This window comes from Cryptomeria japonica, chromosome 8 (genome assembly GCF_030272615.1).
Source record: "Cryptomeria japonica chromosome 8, Sugi_1.0, whole genome shotgun sequence".
NCBI classification, from domain to species: Eukaryota; Viridiplantae; Streptophyta; class Pinopsida; order Cupressales; family Cupressaceae; genus Cryptomeria; species Cryptomeria japonica.
The window spans coordinates 122,840,381-122,862,189 of NC_081412.1; the positions used below are offsets into that span (position 1 = coordinate 122,840,381).

The following is a 21,809-nucleotide window of genomic DNA, read 5'->3' on the forward strand; positions in this document are numbered from 1 at the left end:
ACCCTAACCATTAAACTAACCCTAACAATGATGAAAACCCTAACTATAATCCTAACCCTAACCATTAACCCCAACCATCGACATAATCCTAACCATGACCCTAAATCCTAAGTCTAACCACAATCTTAACCCTAACCCTAACTATAATGTAAATCCAAACCTTAACCATTAACCTAACCCTAACAATGATGTAAACCCTAACTATAGTCGTATCCCTAACCCTTAACCTTATGATATAAACCCTAACCCTAGACATAATCTTAATCGTAACCCTAAATCCTCAGCCTAACCACAAACTTAACCCTAACCCTAACCATGATGTAAATCCAAACCTTAACCATTTACCTAACTCTAACAGTGATGTAAACCCTAACTATAATCCTAACCCTAACACTTAACCCTTACCCTAACCTTATGATATCAACCCTAACCCTAGACATAATCCTAACCATAACCTAAATCCTCAACCTAGCCACAAACTTAACCCTAACCCTAACCATGATGTAAATTTGAACCTTAACCATTAACCCAACCCTAACAATAATGTAAACCCTAACTATAATCCTAACCCTAATCTTAAATTTGAGCTATTGATTTTGCTCTAATTGAACCCCAACCCTAAACCCTAAGACTAAAATTAAGCCTAACATTGATATAACTCTAATTCTATCTCTAATCATAACCTTAATCACAATCCTAAATCTAGCCCTAACCTTAACCCTAAGCGCTAAGCCCTAACTCTAACCATAATCATAACCTTGACCGTGATGTAAATTCTAACCTTGACTTGTTTATTGACTTGTTTATTGATTTTGAGGTGTACACCAAAGGGATTGTCACTTGATTAAGAATGCAAAACTATAAACATTCACCAAAACTAATAGAGACATGAACTAACTTGTCTAGAACTTTATTGATTTTGAGGTGTACACCAAAGGGATTGTCACTTGATTAAGAATGCAAAACTATAAACATTCACCAAAACTAATAGAGACATGAACTAACTTGTCTAGAACCCTTGATAGTAAACAAGTCAATAAAACACTATATAGGTGTCTAGTAGGATATTGATTTATTTGACTAGTACTTGTCCATACATATCTTATCCAAATAGAGTCTTGTCCCAATTTAAAACTCATTCAAACTAATAAGTGTTTTAACTATGAAGGGGGTTCTATTTAAATCTTCAAGGAAAACATAGAACTTCATATTGAAATATTCAAAGCATCTCCATTTTATAAAAGAAAAGGCATCATTAAAATGAGAATATTGTTTATTTTATTCTATCGAATTAACAAGCATGAGTATTTGGTTCTATTCTTTATAAGCAGGGCAGGATGTATAATACACTTATTTTTCTAGTTATCTTATATCATAGTCCAAAAAGAAGTTGTCTAGAGATTGATCTAGTATAACTAAGTTATCAATGATAAACATAGGTACAACAATAAATGAGAGAAAAAATGGTTAACTTATTCATGTATGAAACATTAATTTAATTTTATGAATAGTACCTCTTTTATTGTATAAAAAAATTCTATTTAATTTTGTATAAATCATTAATTTAATTTAAAATTATTAGTACATTAAAAATATAGTTGTTGAATAATTTAAAATTATTAGTACAATCAATTGATATAGAAAAAAATGTTAGAAAAATTAAAATATAAACATGGAAAAAATAATAATATATAATCGTTAAAATAGTAATTAACAACTCGTTTAAATAAATTCACTAAAATGAAAAAATATTTTTAGTTACAACAACAATGATTATAAATTTATTATTTATTTGGATTAAAAAAGAAACATGTTGAATGGATGTATTTATTTTGATAATATTTTTTTTTTTAAATCAACATACATTTTTCAAAATTTCTTAAAAAATAATTCAATTATATAAAATAATCCAAAAACATGGCACGAAAAGCGCATAAAACCGGGCGTTAGCAGGGAGATCCGTGTGGTGTACGGGTTGATGGGACTGCTGCAGTTGATTGGACGACCATCGACGGCGTGATGGCATCGCATGGCATGGGGGGGATCGGATGGAGAAGGCATGGCAGCGGGCCATTTTGTCCGCTGCGTAGCCATTGCCCATCCTATCCTAGGACTAAGACCAAATTTCTATACCCACATCCTATCCTAGGACTAAGACCAAAGTAACATGGAGATCAAATTGTTTCTTTGGGTGAATATCTATAGTTGAGTTGTAAAAAACAATCAATCATGTGAAGTCATATCAACTCCACAAGTATGAGAGCCTCTTATGCATGACTATTGGTCTCATCATCTTTTTGGGCTATCACTTCTCCATTGACACCTTGTTTCACATAAAACATCATTTGATAAATGGCTTACCAATTGACCTTATGTACTACACAAAAAATATGCAAAAAATATATTATCTTCTATTTTTTATTTATTTAATTTAATATCATTTGTAATAATATAAATAATATAGATTTTAGTTAAAAATTAAATTTATGAATAATGCATTGATACAATAGAAGAACTTAGATTAAATTAAACTGAATGGTTGTATAGAAAATCAAAGCTAATGTCAATTCATTTTAGAATGTGACTATCAACATAAAAAATCATTAAAAGGGTGCACGCTTGTATGGAATTTATGATGACTTGACCTCATAATGTATGGTCATAAGGTTGTACGTTAAACTAAAGCAAGACAAACATGAATATAAGAACCAAACATTTCATAGTGTAATTTAAGACTCCCAAAGGTGAGAAATAAGTACAAACAACATAAGTGAGAAAGAAGATACAATAGATCAACTACAACGAAGTCAAACCAATAAATATTATATGACATCATACATATTTAATGAAAAATGACACCTTTTATACAATTTCTAAGTAGCTTCCCCCCTTGACATTCTCTCAACAAAATTCCTCAAATGTTTTATGTTTTGAGAAGTATAACTAGATGAGGGCACCAAATGACAATTCCTATGTGTCAAAAAAAACAAATTGAGGTTATGCATGTCAACTACAAATAATTTGATATTTTGTTAAAAATATTACTATTCGTTAAAAGATTTACCAAAGGTATAGCCACCATACTAGGTGTCAACCTATGTCAACATATTCGTTGATGAGTTAGTTACAATTTGGCTCACACATCTCTCTGTCTCCCTCTATATCTCTATATCTCTCTTTTTCTCTATCTCTCCCTCTACATCTATATTTTTCTTCATTTGTAACCCTCTTTCTCTCTTAGTTTATCTTCGTCTCTAACTCTATCTTCTTCATTTCCCCTCTACCTAGACATCTCTCTCTCTCTCTCTCTCTCTCTCTCTCTCTCTCTCTCTCTCTCTATACATGTCTCATTTTCTTTATCTATCAATCTCTCTTCCTCTCTTTAACTATTGTAAACATAACATGAGCCTCCTAGAAATGAATTTCAATTATCTTTTTGATTCAAAGGTTTCATTTCACTTATGTTTGGTAAAATGAATGCATAGTTGATTTTAATCCATCATTTCTTCACTGAGACCATTTTTGCATAAACAACACCATTTCCCCCCCTCTCTCTCTCTACATGTCTCATTTTCTTTATCTATCAATCTCTCTTCCTTTCTTTAACTATTGTAAACATAACATGAGCCTCCTAGAAATGAATTTCAATTATCTTTTTGATTCAAAGGTTTCATTTTACTTATGTTTGGTAAAATGAATGCATAGTTGATTTTAATCCATCATTTCTTCATTGAGACCATTTTTGCATAAACAGCACCATTTTCTAAGTGACCTACCAATTGACCTTATCTACTATACAAATATAATCAAAATAGATTAAAAAATCATGATTGACCTTCTATATCTCTTCGGCGTACCCATTACACACCAATGTGCAATTGCTAGTCATTTACAATAAAATGCAAATAGGTGAATCCAATATGTGGTGCCAACGGTAGGATTATTAAAGGTACACCATAACCTAACACGAAACGCGATAAAAACTCGTTAAATGCTTTTAAGCTAAAATTGATCAAAACTAATCGATATTGGATAAAGAATGCAGTGCAAGTCCAGCTTTTGCGCTATCATTCTCAGATCACTCAAGCCTTTTAGTTTGATCAGAAACAGAGCCGCCGTACTTCCAGGTAAGCTTATATTATCAACCAATTTATTTTGCATATCATCAAAATTTTGATAGCTTTGGTTGCATCGTAAATTGTATCAATCACCCAGCTTATTTTGCTAACCCGTGTCAGTTTTTAACACACACTGTTTTTATTTTGTTCAATATCTAGGGGCAAAGTATTTGAAAGTCCATAGGATTTTGTGCTGGTTTAAATGAAGTATTTTGCGGTAATATACTTGAAATCTTATGGACTGTAGAAACTACGAGAACCCTAGTTTTGTATGGTTGTGTTCAAATCGCTAAGGAAACAATTCAAATTGTTTGAAAAATTATGGGTTAGGGAAACTTTGTAAGGCTTGTAGAATACTTTTAAAGTATATAGAATGATTGGCAAATCTGAATAATTCTTTTGATGCTTCTGGATTGGATTGTCGGAATTTTTTTTTTCATCAATGTTTCGAACATGAGGATGATGAATCACCCAGTGTGATTCGAAACGTTGATGATTTTTTTTTCACACAATCGAATCCAGAAGCATCAAAAGAATCATAGCATGGATTGTGGAAATCTGATAGCATAAATCTGAATAATTCAAAAATTATGGATGTGTATACTGTGCAGATTTTATATGAAAAATTGGTTAATATTTCGTTGAGAATTTGCAATTAGCGAATATAATTTTGAATATTTTGTGAAAAATTAGCCAATTGGCTCAAAAATCCTGTAGGAACTACCCTGTTATGGTGTTTTACTTCTTGTATGAATGTTACCAAACAAAGTTCAAAAACATATTCATTTATACTGGCCATTTTTTTAACTTGGTTTGCTGAACAGTGGGACACGCAAAAACTGGTATTGAATTTTCTGAATAAGATTGGTTGGTGTAATTCTGCTTGCATACAAAAACCAATTCCTGATGGATTATACATACAAAATTTTCGTTAAAAGCTATCGTGGAAGCACCCGAAGGGCTGTGGTTAGCACATGGGTACGCTCATATGCAGACTCAAGTTCAAATCCCTTACATATCCTTACCCAAAGAATATAGTCATTGTGAAAGCTTTAATTACTTAATGAAATAGAAAATATGTTACTTGTGACTATGTCACATTGATTATATTTGGAAGATAGGGCAATTTGTAAGGCATCAAATACACTAAAAGGCTAAAAGCTTTGTTAATTCAAATTGTTTTTTTTGAGTGAAAATCTCAGGTTTATGAGCTAGTTAAAATCTTCCTTAGTTTTGGTATTAACATTGTTTTTGATATGTGCGTGAGGGAATTTTTGATATGTGTGAGGGAAGTGGGTTCCTCTCCTTTACAAACAACCATGGATTGTAGAGCATCCTGCACCTCCAACAATACTCTCCAGCAAAATATAATAGCTAGCATATCTAGTCTCAACTGGTTTGAGGAATTCTTTTTTTGAGTAAGTCCGGAATAGTGCAATTGAAGTGTGATGGTTACATACAAACATTTGTATGTCTCTAGCCTCTGCCACTGCTACCTTCACCCAATCTATTTTGCCAATGTCTTTCAAAGCATGTACACAACATGGAGTCCAAAAAATATGTTTGTAAGCGCTCTCAATCATCGAACTAACTAACTTACAAACATGAGCTAAATTTGTCACAACCTGCACAATATTAGAATGCTCAACCTCCTCTATGACCTCCTTCAAAATGGCAAACTGAAAATCAGCATTCTTAAGTTTCCTAGAACAATCAATAGCTCTAAGAAAGTATGAACCAGCAGGGCATGTAACAATAACATTAATGAGTGGCCTATGTCAAATACCAGTCCACCCATCCATGACAATGGAACAGCCAGTCCTAATCCATGTTTGCCTCATCTCCTCCACCATCATGGTCACTTTTGAATATTGTTTGTCAGGGAGGGATGTACTCAATCTATGTTCTCCAGGGGGGCATAATAGGGTCCAACTGTTAATATATCTCTCAACATAGTTTTTAAATAAGGTGACCTTGCCAAATGAAATGGAAGAGCATGTGCATTTAAAAATTTGGCCATTAAATCATTGGCTTGCTTACGTTTTTGCATATTCATTAACCCCATCACTGAATTTTTCTCACCTGCAACGGCCTTCCTCTTCCCTCTATCACAATTCTCTCTAAATAATAGATTGGAAGAAGCATGCAAATTAGTAGATGATTGTTTCTGATTGTGAATTGTAGTAATAATTTTGTCCTCACTCATGCCAGCTTTGCCATTTCAACCTGCTGTTCCAATGTTATTGAATCATAAACGCTAACACCTTTTCCACTCACTCACTAGATGGCCTGTAACCCTAGTATAGCACCCATGGTAATGAATTTTGTAAACTTGACGAAGCCACTTCTTGCTGCCCCCTGTATTTTTATCCTTGTTGGCGGTCACATTCGTACAATGGTTTCTAGGGGTTGAAAGTTCTTGTAGAATAGAAGCTGAGGTTCGATTTCAGAAGTAGAGAAGGGTCTACTGTCATTGTGTTCATTTCATTTTCACTTTCATTACCCTCATGACTGTCACTACTGCTGCTGCTCATTTTACGGTGTTTTTGTTTGTGGTTGTGTGATGGGAACTCTAGTCAGTTTCAGTGACTGATGGATTAGCCTATTATTTTGGACTCTCGTAGGCTAACCTTTAAGATAGAGAGTCTCAGTGGCAGTTCCACTTCTTTAGTTCAGTCTTGGTTTCAGTTCTAGGGCTTTTGCAGTCTGTGCATGGGCTTCTTAGTTGAGGGACTTACTATTTATAGTTTTATAGTAAGTCAATCTGGCAGTTGTGATATTTTTAGTCAAGGCATCTGGACACATGGGGGTTATTCAGTGTTGACCCTATCTTTTGACGACACGTCAAAAGACTGAATATTGAGATAGATATTAATATTTTAGTGGTTAAGTTATTTAATTAACTTATATGGATATTATAAAGTCATAAAGTGACTTTATTAAAATTATAAGCCACTTAAATATTATAAAGTGACTTTATAAAAAATTAAAAGGTCACTTGAAATATTAAAAGTGATTTTAAATCATTTAAATGAAAAAAGTGCGTCCAAGATGAATTTAAACTATTGAAAAGTGATTTAAATACGTTTAATGTATTTAAAATTCCATTTGGACGTACTTTCTTGGAATTTGTGCTTTTGGGGTTATAAGTGTTAATGTTCGAACTAGAAAGATAAGACAAAAATCTGGAACTTAGAAAAATCTCACAAGAACAAGATACACAAAAATTTATCTTGGGAAAACCCTCCACCTGAGGGTGAAAAACCCAACCACACCAAAAATCAACCTTTATTAAAGGCACATATCTGATACAAAGCTTCACAAGCTTAATCACTTGACAATTAACAGAAAGGGTCGATAATGTCTCAGACAACTGATAGTTTCTACCAAAGTTTGAAAACTCGGACTCACCACGGACTCCGCAATCCAAAAAATTGGACTCGGACTCCGACTCGTGAAAGACTCGCGAAAGACTCAGCAAAAAAAAAACCGTAGTTTTACAAAAAAACATAAAGAAATTAATGCATTTAGAGAACATAAGAGCCATAATTGAAACATTACGCATGTCATATGATCTCCAAACACTCAATATTTGAAATTTCATCATTCATAGTACATACTTATAGTTTCAAACTTTAAAATGTATAACAGAAGCATAAGTTTATAAATGTTTACAAAATTACATATAATGATAGGTCTAGATCTTGGGGGAGAGAGGAGAGACTGAGATAGAGAGTGGTAGAGAGAGGGGATAGAGGAGGAGTGATAGGGAGATAGATAGGTCTAAAATTCGAGGTATATAAAGTGAGTGATATAGAGAGGGTGAGAGAATGCTAATATGAGCCTACTCATTACTGAAATTTGACTAAGTCTGAAAATTTAAAAGATCTTCTAAAACCTAAAATTTGCATTATAATTCCTAGAGATCTAAAACCACTCTCAAACATCCTGCCAATATATACATGAAATATAACTTAAAGTATAAGAAAGGAAAAAGACATATTGAAATGCCACTTATACTTAAATGTTATATCTCATGTATATATTCTAATGAAGGGAATGAGACTGACTTGAAAAAAAAGATTTAGATAATTTTTTGACTTGTTTTTTGGGTTGCACGAGTCTAATCAAAAGACTCGTGAGTCCAAGTGAAAGACTCGCGCGAGTCAATTAGAAAGACTCGCGAGTCTTTCAAAAAGACTCACCAGGATGCGCCTCGCGAGTCCATGGCGAGTCGACTCGTGGCGCCACTGGACTCGCGAGTCCGTGGCGAGTCCACGAGTCTTAAAACTATGGTTTCTACCATACGGCTAACACATAAGCTCTCTGTAATGTGAAATACTCATACATCAATCGTATATGAAGAGAAGATGCAGAAATGCAGATGAAGATCCAAGGCTTCTCACACGGATGATCTCATAAGCAAATATATATATCTTGACTCCCTTCTTGCACCCCCCGACAACCTGCTAACGCTACAATATATAAGAACAAGGCTCGAAGATATCTCTTGAGGGATGAAGAAGGAAAGCTGAAGAGACATAAGCTATCGATAATTACAAAGTGAGCCGTTAGATAAACCAGTTATCAAAAGAGTCACATAGGCGATGAAACAATCAGAACCTCTCAATGGATGAAATACGAAAACCGCTGCCAGCACACACGAGGCTCCCACGAAGTTGTTATTTCATGCACATAGGTCGGTGACGGTTATCAAGGAAGCCATTACCCTTCCAGCTATGAAAGAATCCAAAAAATCAAACACATAACTCAAAATTGTCGAACAATATAGATTCACAACCATCGCAGGAATAATGAAATCTCCTGCAAGTACAAACATTTACAATAAGGAGAAAAAAGGCAATTAAAACTCATTATTGATGATTATTTGGAATTTCTTTGCTTTGCTCTGTGGATTTTCTGAGACAGGGGTTTCAGAGGGTTTGCTACTGAAGAATGAAAATTCTTCATGGATCTGTGATTCTGAAGTTGTGAAAGATAAGCTAAATTATTGCAAACTAGGAGGACTTCATTCAGGAGTCTTTATGTGCTTCATCGGCATTCAGGTTTAGATGTCCCATTTGCAGCATTTTGAATTCAATAAAGAAGCCGTACACTTCTCCTTTGTTGGCCGTACACTTTTCAGCTTGCCATGTGGGGGTTCGAGGAAGGACGTTTTTGACTGGAGGCTGAAACGCCTCCCTTATTTGCATTCTGGTGACAACATCCTCAACGCTTAGCTCTAATAGGTTGATTCATCTACTTTCTGGCTTGGAAAAATTGTATTTTAGACTTGTACACCTATTTTGGTCAGTTTCCCAGTTTTGGCTGGCAAACACCAGAATTATTCATTTAAAATAAGCTGAGGACCTACAGGTATGCAATTAGTGGTAGAATTAAGTGTAGCAGTTATCTTATTCATAATATAGTTGCAGTTGCTCTCAATTCCGTTTCTATTCAGTTTTATGTGCAATTCTTGCTTGGCAAACTTGTCATTTTTTACTTTAAATTATTCAAATCTATTGAAAAACACAAAAACAAATCAGAATTAGCATTTCAGAAAAGTTAGAACCAGCAGGGTTCTTACAGGTTGAAAGTCTGAAACCAAATCAATGAAAATATTTTTCAATCTTCAAACTTACTAACAAGCTAAAAACTTAGAAAACTAAAAAAAAATTACATACCTTGGTTGTAGCTTCAAACTTGCAGCTGATAAGTTGTTTCAGACTTGAAGCAAAACAAAAATCAGTCCAATATCTCCTCTAATCATTCCAATCTCTCCTCTAAATGAGTCTAATTTCTTCTCCAAGAACCAAACTCTCTCAGAGTGAGCAAAAACTGAGCAAATGAAAATGAAATAATGGTAAAACAGTTTGCTGGGTTAGTGATTTGTTTTACCTTTTAGCCTTTAGCTCAAGTTAGGGTTTTAGTGTGGTGTGGGAGTGTTTGTGAGACCCCCACATCACATTAGAAGAATTTTTTTTTTTAAAATGCTTTTTTTTATTGGCCAAATGGTCCCCAGCCATGGGGGATGCCTTGCCATCCTCGGGCACGGTTCGAGGATGTTTCCTACGTTTCTTGCAAATTTCCAAACAGGGGGAACACCCTTTTAATGTCCCACCATCCTTGAAACACCTGGGGGACGAGGACGCCAATTTACAGGGCAGGGGACGTGTCCTTGTGTATCATTATTATTTTCCATTTGGCTATTTGCAGCTCGATGCAAAACTCAAAAGATATTCATATTTTCTATATTCTTACTGTTGTTCCTTTATGTAGACTTTGAGGTATACACAATGGGGGTGAACTCTACTAGATCCTTGGTAGTTGAAAATTTGCCTATGATAATACATTTTCCTTTTGCATTCTTGTGAGTATGTTTATATTCATATTCTCATATATATAATCACACGAAATAGCATAAGGATTTGTAGTGTTGAAAGATTCAACTTGTTGATTTGGGCCCTTTCCTTTAGTTTGCTTATACACTGTCGAATTTCATTGATTCCTATGAATTTTCCTTTGCTTTTGATGGATCTTTTGGTTCTAGATGAACGTTTTGCTTCTTTTATCTTATAGATCTAGATTGCTGTTGGGTGTTTGATACTTCCTTTTTCTCTTGAATGTTTTCCATTCCCTATTTAGTATTGGACATATCCTTGCCAAAGGATTTACTGTATTGAAAGTTCAATGTTATGATATTTTCTATAAATTATTATAGTATTTTTAAAAAATGGCATTTCCAAGTATCCCCATCTCCTATTTTCAAAAATAGATGTATCAATATTGATACTAGTCTTATGTACATGTACCAATAACAGTCTCATGGCAATCTTGGTTGTTAATGACTCAATAGTTCAATAACTAACTATTAATACTATATTAATAATATAATAATTAATTATAATTTACTGATGTGTTGAAAGTTCAATGTCATGATATTTTCTATAAATTATTATAATAGATTAAAAAAATGGCATCTCTGAGTACCCCCATCTCCTATTTAAAAAAATAGATGTATCGGTACTGGTACAGTCTTCTGTACATGCACCAATACCGGTCTCATGGCAACCTTGGTTGTTAGCGACTCAATAGTTTAATAACTAATTACTAATACAATATTAATAATTTAATAATTAATTATAATTTATTGATATTGTATATACGATAAATATTATTTATGTTGTCAATAATTAATAATTAATATTATAATTGCTCTAGTTTTTCAATTTAAAAATAAATATATAAATTTAAATATTTGATTTTAAAAAAATTGTTGTAGGTAGTATAATGGTGCTGAATACTAACTCCATTGGTTGACTCACCTTCAAAACCGACCTAAATTTAGCTTTATGGAGGCATGTACGAATGATAGAACAAATTCAAGGTGGTGGAACATTTGTTTGGATATGTAGTATTAGTAATGTGAAGTATAGTTGGATGAAAGTCCATTTCTGTGCCATTTCCAATATGGAAATCAAAGCATGTCTAGGAAAGGGTGGTAAAGGTAAGCTACCTCATCAAATAGTAGAATATATTAGTGAGCAAGAGGAAGAAGATGCAAGAATTGCTCCTAGTGCAAACCATCCTTTGAGGAGAGGAAGGGGATCACAAAGGTTCTCTGCTTGTCCATTCATAGTGTCTTCCATAATGTTGTAATAGAGAGCCACCCATTTTTGGGTATAGCTAAAGAACTTGCTAATGTGAAGAAAATGAGGGGGCTATTAGAGAGAGCGTTTCAAAATGATGCTAGAGAGACTCCAAATCAAACCATTGCAAGATGTCTTTATGCAAACACTTTGTCCTTTAATGTTGTTCTATCACCATTTTGGTAGGATATGTTGAGAAAAGTAAATGAAGCTCCATGAGGGTATATAGGAATAGGTTATGAGAAAGTTTGATCAAGCTCTAAATTTTTTATTACATTTTTATATTTTTGTATATGTTTGTTTTGAAGAATTGTGGTGGGAGAATTATGGTGTTGGGGCACCAAATCTTTATGGCTAGCTATCCATGTTTTGCCCTAGCTATATATTGTTTTTTGGTGCGAATGCAATTGGAGCCTATTTGAGAGCATTCACATGAAGAAGAGAAGCAAATTGACCTAGAAGTGCCTCAATGACCTTGCCTTTGTTTGGTACAACCTACCCCTTCAAACGAAAAAGGGGGAGGGTCCTTTTCATGATGCCATCAACTTGTTGGATTGTCAAAGAACATAGTGATGTCAAGCTTACACAATCAATATCTTGTTGATTTGGAAAGAGAAGCAACAAAAATAGCAAAGTTGTATGCATTAGAGGAAAGTGAAATAATTTTTGAGGACACAATCAATCATTATTTCAATATTGACTTAACTTCTAGTTTGAGGCCCAAAATATTTAGTTACACTAGGAGGGGAAAGAGGAAGATGTAGATTGTATTTGATTACGCCAAAGGCGTTTTATACTCACATATGGATGCAAAAACTGTTACACATATGGATGTCATTGTTGTCATTGATGTCAAGAATCATGATCATTCTTTCTTGTTCACATAAAATCCTGTGATAAAATAGCCTTTGAGGTCCAATCATAACTTGATACTCATTGCTCCTTCCAAAGGTCCACAACTCATTTATGTAGTTTGACATCCTTCAGACAGACCTTTTTGAGTTTATAGATCAAAGCCCTGCCGGCTAAAACTTTAGATCCCACCTCCATTGCTTTGTGCCAATAAAGAATGCATAAACTGAAATGTGGTACTGATTCCATGCATCAACTTACATTATCTCCATTTTGATGTGTGTACTTAAGTTACAACATCTTGGATTATAGATTATATAAAACTTAAAAATAAATGAGCAACGCAACTGTGGAAAGTTCAGCCTATTGTTTTAAATAATGGATACATCTCTTTGACAGAAGTCTTTGCAGTTGATAACAATTTTTTGTTTATTTTTTCAAGTCTGTAAAGTAACAACTTAGGATATAGCATTCCAATATAAATAATCGATTCCATTTTCATATTCAGATAGTGCATAGACCCTTTTGATCTGAATCGATAATTAAAAGGATATTTTAGTCCAACAGAATAGTCATTTGTCAGATATATTCATACAGGGAATCATTTTTTCCTTTGCTTTTGGTTGGTAGATAAAGTTGCCATTGTTTTGGAGTGGGCTTCTCCTTTCATACAATTCCCATGTTGAAAACTGCTGCATTTATCATAAGGGTGTGCCTTCCATGTTTGAAACCCTTGGCTGTTTGCATCAACTTGAATGTGGACCATAGTCTGGCAGGTTGTTTTAGGGGATATTAAAAAATGTTATGGTTTGCCTACTTGTAAGCCCTTTTCTATTTAAGATAAGATTTCAACAGACATATTCTCTATTGGAAGTATAGAAGCTGGATTTTTTATAGCGATTTACACAGATCTTCTGCTGCTATCTTATCATTGCTGTAGATCCATTCTCAACATTTTTTACATTTTTAATGTTTTTTAGGTCTTATGTCATTTTTATTGCTAATAGTAATTTTCTAAAAATAGTACAACCTTTTTGCTTTTAACTGCAAGGTCTCAAAGAAGTAATATATATATTTGGCTTCTGTTCTTTCGCTTGTTATATTAAATTTTAGCAGGTTTGTTTTGGATCGTGCCACCATCAGTTCTGATTGCATTATGTTTCTAAGGCCCCTCTTATTGCCTATGATAAAGAATTGGAGTCAAAGCCTGAACACAATGGGAGAAACATCAATAAATCAATTTGTATGATTGAATACCATCAAATTTCTTCAGTATTAGTGTTTCCACATGGAGAGTTTCTTTCTGAATGTAGTATGGTGACAAAGTTGAATGCAGCAAATGGAGAAGGTATGAAAGTACCATATGAATCACAGTTTAGTGATCTTTCAGATAAGATTAATGGGAAAGGCCGCGGTGGGATATGTGCAACCTCAAATACAAGTCCGTTTTCAAGAAATTTGTCATCCTTAAATTTTAGAAACAGACTACCCTTCAGCTTTTTTGAAAAGAAAATGACATTATCATCTAATGCTCTTCCAATGAATTCTGGTAATTTGGATCCAGCAACCACCGATGGAAATCTTCAGAGAACACAGGCAATGTTCTCAACACAGAATGACAAATATCCTGTTAGTGCTAATTTTACACCAGCTATTGAAAAGAAATATGTTCATAATGTTTATGATGCTATTGCACCTCACTTCAGCTCGACAAGATTTGCTAAGTGGCCAAAAGTAGCCAAGTTTCTTGATTCCCTGACACCAGGGTCAATCATCTTGGATGCTGGATGTGGCAATGGAAAATATCTAGGCTTCAATCCAAATTGTTTTTTTATAGGTTGTGATATAAGTTCTTCCTTGATCAACATCTGTGGAAGTAGAGGACATGAAGTTTTGGTTGCAGATGCAATCAATCTTCCTTACAGAAATGGGTTTGGTGATGCTGCAATATCCATAGCTGTTTTGCACCATCTTAGTACTGAAGAACGCAGGAAAAAGGCAATAGAGGAACTTGTGAGAATAGTCCATAAGGGAGGAAAGGTTCTGATAACTGTTTGGGCTGTTGAGCAGGAAGATAGATCTTTGCTTACAAAATGGACCCCTCTTGCACAGAAGTATACGGAGCAGTGGGTGGGAACAACTAGCAGTTTTGAGTCTAGTTCATCAACTGCTGCTCTGGAAAGCATTCAGGAATCAGCAAATGACGATTCAGGTGGTCAGGATTTGCTTACTGAAAACAATGAAGAACACATCACACATTCTCATAAAATGCAATACCCAGAAAGTGTAGAGGCAACTGAGACTAAGAAAGATATTGCAGAGGGTGAGGTTTCCATTCTTTCAAAAGGAAGTGAGAGAGAACAACAAGAATTTTTTGTACCTTGGCATTTACCTTACCATCGGGCAGAAGTTAGTGGAACATCTGCTCAAGCTATTGCAAGTGGGTTTGCAAAGAAAGATGATAAAAAGGGGGCTGTTGTTTACAATCGTTACTACCATGTATTTACCGAGGGAGAGCTTGAAAGGTATGCTTATGCTTCTCTTCATTTTTTGTTTGATTTGTAAACTGAGGAAGAACTCTCCTATTATAATAAACTCAAGCAGAAAATACATATCAGTCGCAACTGGCCAAGTACGATTACCTTTATTTTCCTAATGAGATATCTCATATAAACAAAAATGCGATTCTCCAGAGTCCACACTAAGAGGGTTTCAATAGTCAAGATAGAAACTATCAGGGCCACAAGAAGGACCAGAATAACTAATGATTTCAATTTCATCCTCATCTGCCTATTGGAAGGACTAGCACCAGAAAGTCACAGAAGAAAACAAGCCGCCTTGATGGCATGCTTGGCATGCACCTTGTCCAAAAATAAGGGTCATAACCTTCAAATATCACATGCAAAATTTCTCTCTCTCTCTCTCTCTTAATATATTTCATCCATAGTTACAAGACATGGACTTGGACTTGGCACTTAGACTCAACAGATTGAAAAACCATGAAATATAGAATTTCTTTAACAATCAAAAGCTTTTACCATGCACTCTTTGATAAATTAACTTCAAAGACAATATAACTATATCAATTAGAAGTTACTTTGATCGCATACACAAGTATACACTGATCAAATGAGTACATATGTGGATATAGTTGAAGCAAACAACATTTTTTAATATTCTCAACTGTTTAAAGTGTACAACACTAATGGATAATGATATCCATGTCATCAAAAACAACAATTACAACACCGAGTCATGGTAAAGAAGAGTTTGTAGCACTCAACCCACAACAACACTAGCTCTATGCGGGGTCTTGTGCTTGTATCTCTAACAAGTTTGCAATTCTTGCTACAGCCATTGGAGTTTTACTTAGGATATGGATTAACTCAGCAAACCAAAGGTATATTTGTAATTTAGTTACTGGGGATTTAATTGGGAAAAAAGTTGTTTTTCCATTTGGCATGGCCCAAAATGGTATATGGCAGGGTCCAGGCCTGGAGTCTTTGCTATCAAGACCTTCATGGTACATGCCATTTTTCACAATTTTATCAATTTAACCAAGCTCTAAGAGTTCTGCTGACAGAAAAACCTTGATTGAAGTCTTAGTTTTAATATTGTGTTGTGTAGTAAATCTTGGTGGGATGCAATAATAAGGGGTAACTTATATATGCAATAAGTGTAAACAAATTAATAATAAATTACATGTATTCATTTATATACATCCGCAACAACATATATTCATATACTTTAATGGCTTACACATGTCTTATTATTCATTTATCATGTTTCATCGATATATACATATATCACATATATATTTCACACATTCTCATAGATATTTAGTTCATATTGTGCCACACGTGTTTCCAGTTACAGACTATTTCACGCTCTTATCTCCCACTTTTCTCTCTTTATATATCCTCTTAGTGCCTTTTCATAATGTCTTTCCATCTCATCCTTTCAAAATTACTCTTAATTATCTTATTCCCACGAATTTGATTTTTATTCTATAATATTTTACTTTTAAGTTCTTTATAGCTTATTTATCCATATTAGAGGTGTTTTAAGGTTATTTAAGGGGTATATAATGGATATATGGGTCTAGAAATGACATAAATGACATCTGTGGTGCCTCGCAGCCCATCTGTGGTGCCTCGCAGCCTTCTATATCCTGCCAACAAGTCCTACAAACCCTTCATAAAATACAAGTGTTGAAGTCTTAGATCAGTAATTAAACCCTAACAATATTTGATGGATTTTGTTTAAATGGTTTATAATATTATATTTTTCTTCAATTCTCTCTTTGCCTTTGTGCTTGCATATGAAATGAATATCATCATTTCCACATAACTGGCATAACCAAGTTTTGTAGACAACACTTGGCTAGCCCATCGAGTCTGACCAGACTTGCCACCCAGTTTCTGAGTTTGGGCGAATCTTGTAACTATGATTTAAGTGTAACTATCTATGAAGAAGAGGCACAAGAACTTTTGAAAGCGGATTTAAGTGTAACTATCTATGAAGGAGGCACAAGAACTTTTGAAAGGGGAAAAGCAAAGAAAAGCCCCTTGTGTTATTATGAATGAGGCAATGCCTAAAATGACTCTGCCACCTAAATTGTAAACATGCTGATAGGAGGATGATAAAAAATCAAGGTATCACTACTGGTTCCATGTGGAAATAGTGTATGATTGATGGAGCAGCCATCCTTTATCCAGATTGCCTTATTTCTTCCATCAACATATTCACTTTAGAATATTCTCCATCAAGGAGGGTGGTGCATAGCTTATGTTCTCCAAAGAGGGCAAATGAGGGACCAACAATTTTTTATATCTTTGAATATTTGTTAAAAGTAGGGAGAACCTGCCACATGAAATGGTGGCATGAGCATAAAATTTAGCCACGAAAGACTTAGTCTCCTCTCATGGTTGTGCATTAAACAACCTTGTAGCAGTGGTTTTCTTCTTTCCCTTTGTAGAATTAAAACCCATTCTCCTTCGACTTCCAACATCTATGGTTTTGGTAGTCAATGACACACTAGACTGCATAGTCTTTATTGGAATTCTTTTATTTCTTGCCTCCTCCATGTGCAACCTAATTATCTTGGCTTTTTCATTTAGTGCTATTTTTTCACAACCTTTTGCACCTAATCCACTTATGCACAAAAGATGAGAATAAACTTTTGTATAACTTCAATTACATTTTTTCTTGCACAGATGACAGCCGCACTCTACTGCCCCTTGAATTTCTTTTATCATCTGTGTGTTGCAGATTGTAAGAAAGTTTTTTTGGGATTAAATGAGCCTTTTGGATGTTGTTTGAGGAGTTGAGAAGGGTATTCAAATGGTTTACTTGACCTCAGGCCCTACAACACTCTCACTTCCTAGAATAAGCCTCAGTGGCAGCCATATTTCTACGACTTATAGTTTTTTTTGTCGAATTTAAAGTTCAATATCTTCACTCTCATTACCTTCATTGCTGTTCGTTGTTTCTTTTTGTTGAAAATTTGAAACACAGTTGCAAGTGCAAACATAAAACAAAATATAAATAAATGATTCTCTCTAAATGTTTAGAACTTCAAAAAAAGTTAAAAAGAATTTCAAAGGAATTTTAACAAATATATAGGGGTTGGTAAACTTACTTCAAATGATGTGAATTTGATGCTCCATTGTCTTCTTTATGCCGCTGTTCTCATCTTTTCATTGCTGTTCTCTTTTTTTTCTTTTTCTTTTGTAAATTGGAAAATATCAAAATGAGTTAGCTTTATGTTTATAGTTATTTTTGGGGTTGTTTCAGGTTTAGGTTTAATTTAAAGGGCTTGGGGGGTTCTTGTGGGCACACCCATGCCTCTCTCATTTTTCCCAAAATTGTGTGTGCTTTTTTAAGAAGGCAGCAAAAGCACTTGGGCGGTTGAGGGCACTTAGCCATCCTCTGATGTACCGAGTACCCCCTCCTCCACCCACCTCCCCCGGCCCGCTCTAGAAAAAAAGGTACCAGGGATGTCTCCTAATTTTTCCTTTTTTTTCAAAAAAGGGAGATGGAGTCGGGACGAGACCACAAAATGTTCCCTATGGGGGATGGTCATTTTTGGCAGGGGACGTGTCCACAGGGAATATGGTTTTTTTATCATATTTTGGTCAGATTACCAACATTTAATTGTAATGTATAGGCAGTATACGATTACGGTTGACTGCACATTGTCCTGGGTCATTTGTTCTTTTATAGCTTTTATTTCAGTAGAGTTTAAGTCTTTGACAGATAATTTCCCGTTTTGCAGGTTGGTTTCAGGTGTCAGCAATGCACTTATTGTTGATAAATTTTATGATAAATCAAACTGGTGTATAATTATTGAGAAAACGTGAAACGTACATTCAAAACTTTCTTGGGATTGTTGTAAAGTGTTACTTCTCCATTTTATACTTTATATAAATGGAAGTGGAGTGATTGCAACCCCAAATTGTCGCTGCTTTCTACTGTGGGTCCTTACGATGATGATTTTTAAATACCAACTCCCTTGAATGTCAAATCTTAATATTTGTTGCTTTAAAGCAGCTAAAGCAGTTCTCTCGCTCGAAAAGATGTTGCAAAATTTATCCTTCTGATAATGAAATCATTTGGGATTGTAACTTGTTTTACAATGTTTAGTAGCTGCAAATTATATTCAGAGTATCATGTCAGCTTATAAACGTTACCAGTGTTAGATTTGGCCACTCTATATGTTTTGACTTAATGTTGATAAGTTCCATTTGAAATTTATTTTTTGTTGAGATGTGTGTCATTTATAAAGATATTGTAATGACACATAATAATCGTTGGAGGAAAGTTGTCATGATCTTTATTTCTTGAAATATTCTGACGAGTAAATATTTCTTGAAATATTCTCACGAGTAAATATAAAATACATTCTAGAAATACTGTTACCCTCATATAAATGAAAATGAAAGAGAAAATATTAGTGCACTTAACAATGCTTCGTGGAAGTTAGCTTGTAAATGATCTGCATAAGGTTCAGCATCATTTCACCCGTCAAAATGTTTGAAATTCAAGTTGAAAATTATCTACATAATGCTTCATATGTTTTATATCCATCGCAATATACCCTATTTTTCAGGTTTTAGGGAATTGGCTAATTTCATAGTAACTAGGAATGAGATGGCAAATGCAAGCCCCCTAACATTGGTTTTGAGGAAAATTATATGAAATGGAACGTGGCAGGGCACTCTGGAGCAACTATTTTAATCGAAAATTTCTATTTGAAAAATCCATATTTGAATTTGAGAGGAAGATTGTAGACCGAAATGGGGTAGGATATAATTTTTGACAAATACTTTTGGAATTGGTTTTCCTGGTTTCGATGCCTATAGGCTACCATTCTGCTGCCATGTACCATGTTTAATTGTGCTGCCGCCATTGTGTATTTTGCAAACTGGCCTGAGTGGTAGGTGACATACATCTGCTAGACCTGATTAATATCAATATTTTCGTTGATGAGAGGCACGAGTGACAAAGACAGAGTTAACCTCATTTATGCAAATCAGTGAGAACTTGTTCGAGCTCCAGGCTCGTGAGGTTATGGTTTTTGTTCTTAAAAACTAATAACTTAAAAAAATTAGAAGCTTTCGAGTTCTTAGAGGAATCCCTTGGCGCATTTTGTCATTCGTGAGTCGGATGGGACAGAAATTTGTGGGGCACGCCCTTATATTGATCTTCAAGAGGACTTTCATTACTCGAATAACTAAGCTTAAGTGAAGGGTTTCAGAGAGAGTATATTTATTGGTGCTTTAAATATGATATATGTAGAGTTGCAATTGTGAAAATTGCACATCCAAGTCTTTTCCTTTATGTTTTTTGTTCTCTTTGATTAGGGGATTTTAAATGTATTAATGAGTTTACAAGTGACATTGTCGTGTGTGAAATTAGTCTGGTCTCCAAATTCATGTTTCTGATCTTTAGAACTATTTTAAATTCAATTTCATAAAATAGGTTCACATTTCTCTTCACTAGCTATTATAAGTTGACTAAGCACATGTTTATATTTATTTGTGTGCTTGGTGGTTGTATTTAATGGCGTTCATTTTGAAATCATGGAATGAATGCTGGAACTTGAAAATAATATTTAGATCTAAGAATGTAAATGAGAGTTTATATTGCACTTGTTTGCTTGTGACATCATCTTAGGTCCATTACATGTTTATTGTCTTCAAAACCTTTGTTTAGAGTGGGAAAACTAGTCCATTTAAGGGTTTGAACAAGAACATGAACGTTGTGGTTTAATAGATTCCATGGAGGTGATTGTAAAGACCATATTTTTTTACTTAATTTAAATAAATAAAAAACTAAGATGAATCTTTTACAATCGTCTTTCTTCTACACATAATTTGACATAGGCAAATTGAGTACAACCTAGTTCAAATTTGTCCCTATGCTTCCAATGCATCCAAGTTGTGACTTTGAGTAACCACTCAAAGGTTATGATCAAATAGTGGATATCTATCTATCGACCTTCAAAATCAATTAAATATTTTTATTTTTATATACTTCCAAATTTTAATTTTTGTTTCACGACAAGTCACAACTCTAAATTAGGTTAATAAAATTGTACTATTTGTCATATTTATTAGACCTAATTTTAGTAAATATTTATTCTATTTCTTTATATATTTTGGTGATCCTAACTTAATTTAGACCCATTAGGGCTTTCCATTCTCAATTAGGCTCTTTTAGATTTTATTATTTAAAGTGACTTATTTTATTTTCAAGTTTAATTAAGTGTTAGTATTTTTCTTTTGATGTGTTTAATAACCTTGTCTCATATTAAGGTTTTTATTCATTGTACAATCTTTTCTTTCACCTACCCTATCAAACCTTGTTCCGTGTCCAGGGTGTCATTTTTAGATTTGATTATTGACTTTTTTGATTGATCCATATTAGCCCTTATTTCATTTCGACATCATTCATTTATTTCCATTAGGAATTGGGCTCTCATTATAGATATTTATTATTCTTTCGTTATTAATATTCAAGACGAGAATCTATTAGTGGCTCATCTCTTTGATTATTAGCCACCAATCCATTTGTTAATTCTGCTTAATCCCAATATACTAGGTGTCTGCAACTTCCTAAGAGTTTGCCAAAATCAGATTCTATTATCGAGAATGATATTTGAATGAATAGTAACAGTTCCAAGGAT

General features: G+C 34.1%; 1 protein-coding gene across 5 annotated transcripts; it reads left to right on the forward strand.

Annotated features, from left to right (window-relative positions):
* The first annotated feature begins 3,973 nt into the window (after positions 1 to 3,973).
* On the forward strand, positions 3,974 to 19,375 carry LOC131041582 (tRNA (carboxymethyluridine(34)-5-O)-methyltransferase). 5 transcript variants are annotated; one of them, XM_057974711.2, is made up of 3 exons: positions 3,974 to 4,127; positions 13,812 to 15,144; positions 18,897 to 19,375. In XM_057974711.2, exons 1-3 carry the CDS (start codon positions 4,040 to 4,042, stop codon positions 18,979 to 18,981), a joined length of 1,506 nt encoding a protein of 501 aa, XP_057830694.2. In that variant the 5' UTR covers positions 3,974 to 4,039; the 3' UTR covers positions 18,982 to 19,375. The 5 variants fall into 5 exon arrangements, with proteins under 5 accessions (XP_057830694.2, XP_057830695.2, XP_057830696.2 ...); XM_057974712.2 differs by having other exon boundaries at positions 3,992 to 4,127; positions 13,736 to 15,144; XM_057974713.2 differs by having other exon boundaries at positions 4,002 to 4,127; positions 13,733 to 15,144.
* Positions 19,376 to 21,809: the final 2,434 nt, after the last annotated feature.